The sequence below is a fragment of the Platalea leucorodia genome (assembly GCF_965183815.1).
Source record: "Platalea leucorodia genome assembly, chromosome: 1".
NCBI lineage: Eukaryota > Metazoa > Chordata > Aves > Pelecaniformes > Threskiornithidae > Platalea > Platalea leucorodia.
Genome location: NC_138823.1, coordinates 114434592 through 114444652, shown reverse-complemented (window position 1 = coordinate 114444652; position 10061 = coordinate 114434592). Strand labels below are relative to the sequence as shown.

Sequence of the window (10061 nt, the reverse complement as noted above, 5' to 3'; positions counted from 1 at the left end):
CAACGCCCCCTGGCCAGCCCGCCGCCATATTCCCCCGGGGCCCATCCATACCCCCCCTCAGCCCCAGTGTGTAAATGCTTGTGGCACCGAGGTATTGTTTTTTTTTTAATAACGGTGTTTTGAGGGCGCAACACCCCACACGTCGTTTTAATCCCCGGGAAGGGTGCGGGGGATGAGCGGCAGGCAGCTTGGCGGTACCGCCCTGCTGCCTCACAGCGCCTCGGGCTGCGGGAGGGCTGAGCGGGGCGGCGGCGGCTGCTCCTCCCGCCCGCCCGGGCCCGGGGAGGGGGGAGCACGGGGGGAGGCCGCGGCGGGGCCGGCCGCGGCGGCGGGCGGGGGGGCGCGGGCCGGGCGGGCCGCGCCGCCGCCGCCGCCGGAGGAAGTCCGCGCTTGGCCGGGCGCGCCCCGCCCGGGAGGGGAAGTGAAACCGAAATGCGCAGCGTTGGAGGGCGGGGAGGGGAGGAGGCGTCGGCGCGGCCTCGCCGTCCGCCGCGGCGCTGCCCGCCGCCCCGATGTCCCACAGGGCGCGAAGGGGGCAGGAGGAGGAGGAGGGGGCGGAGGAGGAAGCGGCGAGGGGCAGCCAGGCGCGGCCCAAGAGCCATCCGGAGCCCGCGGCCAGCGGCGGCAGGACCCAGGACCGGCATGAGAGGAAACGGAAGAGGCAGGAGGCGCAGCAGCTCCAGAAGCTCCAGCACCTGGAGTCCTTGTAAGGAGCGGAGGAGGGGAGGCTGCCCGCGGCTCCCGCCCCTGCCCGGGCGGCCGTGGGGCGCGCAGGCCCCGGGCCTCGCCTGGCCGCCCCCCGCCCTGCTCCCACCCCGCCCCGCCGGCGTTTGGGGCTCGCTTCCAGTGGGGGGGGGTTGGGGTTTTTATGCTGTCCCTGGCCCCGCGGGGGGCAGGGGCTCCTTCCCTTCTCGCAGCGGCGGCTCCGGCTCCCTCACGTTTTAAAAAACGCCCCCCGTTTTTAGGCATAGGCCTCCCTCCCCGCGGCCTCTGGCGGCCCCGGGGGCGACAGCCGCGCTCTGCTGCCGGCGGGGCCGCTCGCCAGGCTGCTTGCGGACTTTACAACGATTTGTTGGGGGGAAAACGGGTCTCTTCCAGGTTCCTAGAAGTCTGGGAGTTGCAGGATAGAAGCAGAGGTTGTTCAGCCGGTTTCCACTAGAGTGGATTAAAAAAAACCCAAACACATTAAAATGTTTGAGATCTGCCTAATGACTCCATCGCTAGCCCACGGTGCTGTAAAAGGTTTATGCTACTTCATTGAAAGGGGTTTAATGGAATAAAAAGATCGGAAGGCTCACAAGAACGTGCTTTTTTCCTTTCCAAGTGAAAGTAAAAATCTGTTCGTTACGAAATGCACTAAACATCCCTCATAAAGTTATTGTTATAGAGACCATTTCACGGCGTCTTGGCATTTAACTCCTAGGCACATGCACTTTCTCAGTTGCTGTGCTCTATGTAGCACCTGCTTGCTATTTGGATTTTAATAAGTTTTGTGTCTACTATTAACTCCGGAGAAATGCTGCAGGAAAGATGGTTACTTTTGTCAGTAAGGTTCTGTCTTTAGGTTTAATACACGGAGAGAAAAAGATGAAATTATTATTATATTCTAGGTTTGGCTGGCAAAGCTAGATGTGAGGAATGGTCTGACGACATTTTCAGCTGAGTATGTCTATGATTCAGCAGTGCTGGAGTAAAGAAATTGGGATCACTGAGATCCTGGGGAGAGGTGCTACAGAAAAAGAGGAGAGAATTGTGCATTTAGGGTAACTGAAGCTGAATTGGATGTACCACGCATCCCTGTAAAGCAGGGCGATGAAAGTAGTGGTTCGCCCACAAGAATATGAATCAGGAGGGTGGTTGCAAGAGACGTGGTGATACGACAAACACCGTGTCTCAGTCTGCTTGCATCCAGGTGTCCGTGTTCTGCCGTGGTTCTTAGTGATTATTGTTTGAGTAAAATTTAAGAGAAAATGTAAGGTGAAGGTTTTAACTCTATACCATTAAAATACTGTATTTTCTAAATTTATTTGTCTGTGCTAAGCTGCAGAGTAACAATATTTCTATTGCTTTTCAGCTATGAGAAACCTCCCCCAGGGCTAATTAAGGTTGGTAAATATATTGCAGTAAATTTTTAGCATTACAAGGGATTTTCACACAACCTGTCTTTTAGTCGTTTATCTTAAGTGTCTATGTTACCTATATAAATTACTGAGAGAAGTAAGTGCTTCTAGGGGAAAACTCAGAGCTCCTCAGTTACAAGCCAACCTCTTTGACTTGGTGAATCCGGAGTGAAATGCCCAGAATCGGATAGGATGATACCAGTTCTTTCATCACCTCTTAGCACGCACACTTAACGCAGTATTTAATAGTGCAGATAGAGAGGAGCCATTTATGATGAAGCGGATTTTCAGTTTGAATGACGTCGTTTCGGGATTCTTCTCCATTGCTTATGCTCGAATATTTGCGTAAAAATACTTTCCTTTCATAATGATCATTGGTTTTGCCAAATTTATATACCTAAGACATAATCTAGTGCTTTTAACCTAAAAAATACTGCTGTGTGTTGTAAAGGCTGTTTTTAGTTGTTATGTCTTGTTACCAGGAAGAGGAAAAAGTTGTCTCCACTTGTCTGTTAATTTTTCGTTTATAATCTTTATTTAAATAAATTACTAAAATAAATGGGAAGGAATGGAATTAATATGGCAATAAAGTTCAGAGTAGAAAAGTCAAGGGTGAGGGAAAAAGAAAATGATTTAATGCTGTTAAAAGGATCAGATATTTTGGATCCTTCATGTGTTACAAGAAAAAAAGAAATGTTACAGGGAAAGTAGGTTCCATATTAAATGAAAGTCTTGGACTATTAATTTTTACAAAGTTAAAAAAACCCAAACAAACGAACTATTTTATTGTCCTTATCTCTTTCCATAGGAGAATGAAACAAAACCAGAAGACTGCATACCTGATGTGCCAGGCAATGAAAGCGCACGAGAATTCCTGGCACACGCCCCTACAAAAGGGCTTTGGATGCCTTTGGGAAAAGAAGTCAAAGTCATGCAGTGTAAGGCTGAAAATATTCCAGATGTCATTGGACCTTCATATAGCCGTCTGTTTACTCTGGGGGAGGGCAGAATGTCTGGTGGACAGATGACAAGGTCCAGGTGGATTGGCATCACATTGATATAAAAGCAACCAGAATCTTGGAGGCTGTAGTAAAATGCATAGAATGCATTTTATGGACGTTAGATTTATCAACATAATACTTTAATACTTGTACCTATTTATTTGATTCAACCAATTGAAAATATTTTCCATAAATATGCTTTTTTTTTTTTTTTTTTTCTTCTGATCTGGCTCAGAGGTGCAATTCACTGCTGCTTCTTTTTTTTAAAGGTTGGAGGTGTAAACGTTATGGACACAGAACAGGAGATAAAGAATGCCCGTTCTTTATTAAAGGCAATCAGAAATTGGAACAATTTAGAGTAGTGAGTACAAATACTGTAGTCTTATTGCTTGTATTTTTTAATATTGATGGTGCATAATCTTGCAAGTGAAAAGAATCCTGTTAGATGATGCTTTATTAAGGACTTTTCCTCTGTCTCTAGTATAATATAGATGCCGAAAATCTCCTAATAAAGAAAAAGCTACAGATGTGGTTGGATGTTTGACTACTTTGCAGAAAATCTACTCTTCGAGAGGAAAATTAGTAATTTTTACATTTAAATTGGAAATCTTCAAGAACCTGTTTCAACCATTATATTCAGTTTTTGTGATTAAAATGTCAACGTAACAAAAAATGTTTAGTCAAGCTTGAGCTGCCTACATTACAGCTGCTTCAAGCCTTCCGCTCTCACTGTGAACAACCACATCATGAAGCCTGTTGTCTAGGTCTGTAATCCCGTCATTGTCTACCAGTCTGATCTCTTGCTACATGAGGCTACATCTCAGTTCTGCAGATTCTTTCTGCGTGACCTCTTTAACTTTTCCTGTTGCACTGCATTGTTAAACTAGATTTCACGCTCTCATCACTTTGTGTCTTACGTCCTCATTTCTATCCTTGAAAAATGCAACCTGGACTTATTCTGTCAAACCAGAGTGCTATTGCAAAGACTATTTTTAGCCCGCTCCCATGACCAGATTGCCTCTATTCTTCATTTTTCCTCAGGCTTCTCCTCTGTTTCATCAAACTCTTGCTGTATGTCCAAGGCCTTTCATGGTGCATTCCCAACATCTTTCATTTGCTACTGACATTTTAGTTTCCCACCTCTGGTCAGCATCTGATATCTCCTCTCTGTTGAACTTGTTTGCTGAATCTTCCAACAGAAATGATCACCCCATCCTTTTGCTGCATTCTCGCACGGCATGAACTCACCTTAAATACCTGCAAAGTTTATTTGCTGTCTTCCTTCACAACAATCTTTTGCTGCAAAGCCTGTTTAATTTAAAAATAACTGATTAAAAACCAGTAATGGTAGCACATAGTTAGGACAACTCCAACTTCATTATCCTCTTGTCTTGTATTCCTTGCTCCTATATTCCAGTGTGTTTGTATCCAAGTTTTTAAAATATGCTATATGGGCACAGCTCATTATTTTGAACTTCAGTATTCCTTCTATGTCTAGCTATTCCTGTAGTACATGTATGGTGTTCTCTTAGTTAACTGGGATGGGAGAGGGGGAGAGGTAGTGTACCTAAGGAGAGTTCCCTTCATCGGTGATGTAACTAGATCCTGAAGTAAAAAAAAAAACAGTTCAGATTAATGATGTTAAGGCTGAGAGTATACTTGTGAATTAAGAGCTTGCTAAATGTATTTCATCTTTTGATAACAGCCTCTTGCATTGGGTTGCTTTGGTTTATTTTAAGAAATACAACAGCCAGAGATAAATACTTTTCTTTACCAACATTGGATTTTCTGTTTTCCGCTTTAAAGGCACATGAAGATCCAATGTACGACATAATAAGGGAAAACAAACGTCATGAAAAAGAAATGAGGTAAGCGTGTTTCTGTAGTAAACTGCATTTTCAATTTGGTTTTCATTTTGATAACATCGTACTAATGTATAGGTGAAATTTTGATATAAGCTACCCTTATCAACTCAGAACATTTTTTTAATGGTAGTTTCTTTATCTTGGCAGACACTAATGCATTTCTACTTTTTCAATAATCACTCAGTAGTATTTCCTACCTCTTCAGTTCTATTGGCTTCTATATTTTTTCCCCAAAGTTTAAAGAGGAGTCATATTCATTTATGTCATAATATTCAGGTACTTGAGTTTAGTTTAGTTTAGGCCTAAAAAACAGTTTGATTTTTTTTTTTCTTTCATTGACTTCACTGAGATGTCTTCTAAAATTTGGTACATCCAAGTGCCTTCATTAGACACGAAGGGGTGGATTTAGGAAGCTAGTTCTAGGCACCTGATGTTGTTCCTCATGCGAGGTGATTAGTCAATACATAAAGCAGCAGAGTTCTTTAATGCTTTCTTACTTGAACTGCATCAGTGAGGTAACTGAACAAACTATAGGCAGCCCATAGAGGAGTACCGCTGCTGTGGGTGTGTTGCTTTTGTTTCTTTGTTTTTTTAAAAAAAAGGGCAAATCTTTGGAGAGGATACTGAAGACAACAATAGAATAAGCAAATAGTTTGTCCCCATTTGCCAGTAATCCATGAAGGATCAAAGGAAGAGTGCCTGTCAAAAATACCTCTGCATCTAAAGTAGTCTACTCTTCGCTGACATCATCCCTGTATCAGCAGGGCAATAAATTTCATAATATCGTAATCCCAGTATGCATCTGTTTGTGGGTAACTATAGAATTTCTTATAGTGATCCGGTGATAGCTGTTGCCTCATTATTTTGCACACATAAATATTGGCCAATAAGCTAGGCTGGCTTTGATATCCCGTGGGATGGAAAGTCCCTGAGAACAGACCATCTGCTAATCTCAAAAGAGGTTGCCTTTATCAGTCTGTGAAAACTGTAACGGGAGTGTAATTCGGCGAGAGAGGAAGTGTTCCCCTGCCCTTTGCATGCAGCTTCCATTTCTCAAGCTAGGAAGGAAACAGATGAAAGCTAGAAAAAATTATTACAGGTAGAGGAGAGCTAGAAAGGATTCTCATTCACTTTTTTAAACTCAGGATACAGCAACTGAAGCAGCTCCTGGAGGACTCTACCTCAGAAGATGATGATGATAGCAGTGACGACAGTGATGACAGTGATGAAGATGGCAGCAGCTCCACTTCCTCAGAATGTAGAGATAAACACAAGAAAAAAAAGAGAAAGAAGGAAAAGAAAAAAAAAGAAAAGAAGAAGAAGAAAAAGAGAAAGCATAAATCATCTAAATCTAATGACAAGTCGGAATCTGACTGACGGCGGTCACCTGCTGCATGCTTATCGACCTCTACTTGTGAACTGCAAGGAAAGATCCAAAGAACGAGGAAGAAACCACCAGAAAGGGCTTTATTAAACTCAGAACATACAGATGGATACATACAGCATCCTACGCTGGCGGTCCTCTTCTGCCCTTCTGCAGTGCTGCAGCCAGAAAGAGCTGCATTAAAAAATACTCAACCAATCAACCATATCTTTATACTGTAAAACCCGTGCTAATGGTCATCCGTCTTGGTCAGATTGGGCCTCTGCATTGCCACATGTGACTATCAGCAGAAAGCAGTGACTACCAAGGTATCGCCAACGAATCTGCAGAATTCAGCAGACTGTCTATTGAAGTGTCTTTTCTCCATGAAGTGATTTTATTACATACAATGCCTCATTGTAACGGGACCGCAGTTTGCACCGTGCAGAGCACTGACAGTTCACTTACAGTGCTTATAATAAGCAGGTTGTACTGTATTTTTTTTTTTTCTCTGCACACTGCCTATGTGCTGAAGTTCATTGTACTTATCCTACTACTGGCAGCTAGGAAAATAAAGAGCACTGCTGAAGGGAGAAAAAAAGTTAATCAAGGAGATTTACTTGAAGACAAAGCTGCAGTGTCAGCAAGACTCGAGGTTTTTTTGTGTAGAAAAATCTCAACATCATCACCGTTAATACGCACAGTTCTGCAATACCTAAAGTGTTCTCCAAACCATAGGAGTGGGAGCCAAGTGTAATGATGTTAGATGTTCAACTTTATTGTGAAGAGGTAGTGGTTTTAGATATTTAAAAAGGAGGTTTTCATGTTAGAAATGAGAGAGATTAATTTCTACATACAATTCAGTATCAGTTGTTTTGATACATTTGAGGTTTTTTTTTTTCCTTTTAAAAAGGCTTTGGGAAGTAAACTCCAACTTATTTATGTTTACTAGAATTATTTCATGTAGTAATATTTTATGAATCATCCCACAAGAATATAAAGGAGTAAGGCTTTCAAAATGGTTTTCAACTATATGCGTGTAAGCCACAGAACTGTAGTAAAGAACTTGTAAGCAGGAAGAAGGGAAAGTTTTGTGTACTTAATTGACCCTGTGGACTGACCACACTTTTAAATAATCTTGCAAGGCAGACTTGCCTAGAAAGATTGAGATAGCTATAAATGGCATTAGAGTAAGCATCTGTTTATGAAACAGCAAGGTACAGTGGGACAAAGCTGTGATTTGAGGACGTAGATGATGTACATGGGTACTCTGCAAAAGGAGAAAGAAAAATAGATTTGCTTTGGAAGGACTTACATAGAACTTAGTCTCTGTGCTTATGCTTATATTGGGAAAAAAGCATGATAAAACTCTTAACACTAGCAGAGTGAGCATTAACAGTGAAATCAAGGAACCATAGACTAAAATGCATTAAGACTTTTTTTTTCCTCCTGAGATCTTTGGAAAAGAGGACAGGGGAAAGTATACATTAAAATGTGTTTTCTCCCTCCTACATGTCTAAGAGTCATTTAGTAAAAATAAACCCCTGTTCCTTGCCAGTCATTCACAATATGTTCCGGGGAAAAACAAGGTAGTCAAGGCCTACTTACAAAAAGATTTTTTTTTTTATCTTATTCCCAGAGCTTGAATGCAGAGCTGTTTTATCCTCCAGCATTATTTAGCAAATCTCCCTGTGATGGGATTTACTGGTAGCTCCGGATAGCTCCCTGTATCCACATCATTGTCAACAAATTCAAAGCTCCTGGCTCTTTCACCAGAAAAAAGATTTAACAGCTGAAGTGGCATGAGGAGACTTAATGGCCTTGTTCTCTGTATTGCCACATTTGGTGCTGAGCACTGGTGATTGTTGGACAAATGCTGGAAGCCACAGCTAGTATTCACCTGCTGCATTCCAGGAAAATTCTCCCCCAAGTTTGTCCAGAGCAGAGCTAACCTAAAGATCTCTTCAGTTACTTTAGCTTTTGTCATTTTTCTTCTGAAGTTTAGTTCAATAAAAACAAACAGTTTTTCCTTAGTCTGTCATCCCATTCCTTGTTAATGGGTCCTTCCCATTTTACCTACCAGGGTTTACTATGGGAACAATCAAGAAAAATACTGTAAAAGACCACTCTCTAACTTACATCAGATGCAATTTAGAAGATTTTTTTGATATACCAAATCACTGTTCTGTACCAGACTAAAGGTCTGTTTAACCCGGTATCTTTTTCTGCTCGTGGTCAGCAGTGGATGCCTACACAACAGAGCAGTGCAAACTCTAGTGGCGTTATTTCTGTTATTGCACCAAAATGCTGTCTCAGCCTCTGCTGCTTATAGTGCAGGTACTTTGAATCTTAGGTTCTATTTTAGTATTTAGTAGCCTTGGATGTATTTTCTTCTTTTACATCCAGTCAGTTCTCATAAACTTTGCAATTTTTTTCAGCAAGGAACTCTAGAGATTAATTAATAATTAGTGAAGAAACATCATTTGCTCTCAAACTGCTCCCTACTAGTTTCATTTTGTACACCCTAGTTCTTATAATGGAAGGCATGTGAACAACTGATTCCTATTCATTTGCCCCACATCATTACCAGTTTTATAGATCATATCCCGTACATGAAGATTTTAGTGGTTCCCTACTGAAACTCAAAAGTAGAGCCAATTTCAAAATTAACACTAACACTTCCTAGAGGAAGATTTTGAGTAGTGCTGACTGGCAGCCAGTGCTAGAGTGCTAAGAAGCATGATTCATTTCATCATTTAGCATTTTAACCAGTGCCAAAGCTGGCATTTAAGAGTCTCTAGGTCTTTTAGAAATACATAGACTAGAGATAAATACCAACACCCATTTATATTAATGGAAAATAGTTCTGTGTAGAAGTAAATCCAGAAAGCAGGATAGAAAGCTATAGTCTTAAAAGACTGATGAGCCTTATTTTAAGTCTTAACCATTGAACTATTTATGGTTTTGTTCAAAGAACCATTTTTTTTTTTTTAATAGAAGTCTTTGTCTTCTTTGTAGAAGAAATGTATATTTCCATTTGAAAGTTCTGTTGAAGCCTGAGTGGTAATAATAGCATAACCGTATAGTCCCATGAATCTAAATAACTGTGAAATACAGCTACAACGTACCTCATAGGCAATACAGCTTAACAGGTCTTCAGCTCCCAGGTCTGTTTATCTTAATACTCTGAACCATTCTTCTCAGGAAGATTACTTCAGCAAAAATACTGACATCTGTCTTTTTGCTTTGGCCATGAAAATACGTTGACTGAGATGGCAGTGAGTCACTCAGGGGAATCTGAGGACTTTTTTTTTTTTTTTTGAAACAGTGCACTTGTTTTTCCTTGGTATGCCTACAGTTAGCATGCAACGAGTGGTTTTTGCCATTGGCTCCTGTCTTCTGTTGTTTCATTTTAATAGAAAGACCTATAACTAATCTTTTCCAACATAAGGCAGAAAACAGGATACTGTAAAAGGGACAGCTTTATGCCACACAGATGCTACCAAACTGAAAATTAACATATAGAATGAAACCCTGGCAAACCAACATAACCCACTGGCTCCACTTCAATGATTACGCCACACCCACTTTGCAACAGAGGTTTTGGTTAGCTACAAATAATGATTTAGAAATTCTGAGTCACAGACAGTAAGTCTGTCCAAACAAAGCTCCCAGTACGGCAGTCTCAGAAGCCTCTAAGGTTTGCTGCTGG

General features: G+C 41.7%; 1 protein-coding gene across 1 annotated transcript; it reads left to right on the top strand.

Moving 5' to 3' along the window:
- Window positions 1–475: 475 nt before the first annotated feature.
- Window positions 476–9594, top strand: RP9 (RP9 pre-mRNA splicing factor). Its single transcript, XM_082337002.1, has 6 exons — window positions 476–706; window positions 2075–2105; window positions 2929–3058; window positions 3391–3482; window positions 4928–4989; window positions 6132–9594. The coding sequence occupies exons 1-6, from the start codon at window positions 513–515 to the stop codon at window positions 6361–6363; spliced, it is 741 nt and encodes a 246-aa protein (XP_082193128.1). The 5' UTR covers window positions 476–512; the 3' UTR covers window positions 6364–9594.
- Window positions 9595–10061: the final 467 nt, after the last annotated feature.

Bases quoted from the DNA above. Each gene is read 5' to 3' on its own strand.
- RP9 (XM_082337002.1), top strand. From the start codon at position 513: ATGTCCCACAGGGCGCGAAGGGGGCAGGAGGAGGAGGAGGGGGCGGAG. The intron at 3,059-3,390 runs GTAAGGCTGAAA...TTTTTTTTAAAG, and splicing joins AGAAGTCAAAGTCATGCAGT to GTTGGAGGTGTAAACGTTAT. The intron at 4,990-6,131 runs GTAAGCGTGTTT...TTTTAAACTCAG, and splicing joins CGTCATGAAAAAGAAATGAG to GATACAGCAACTGAAGCAGC.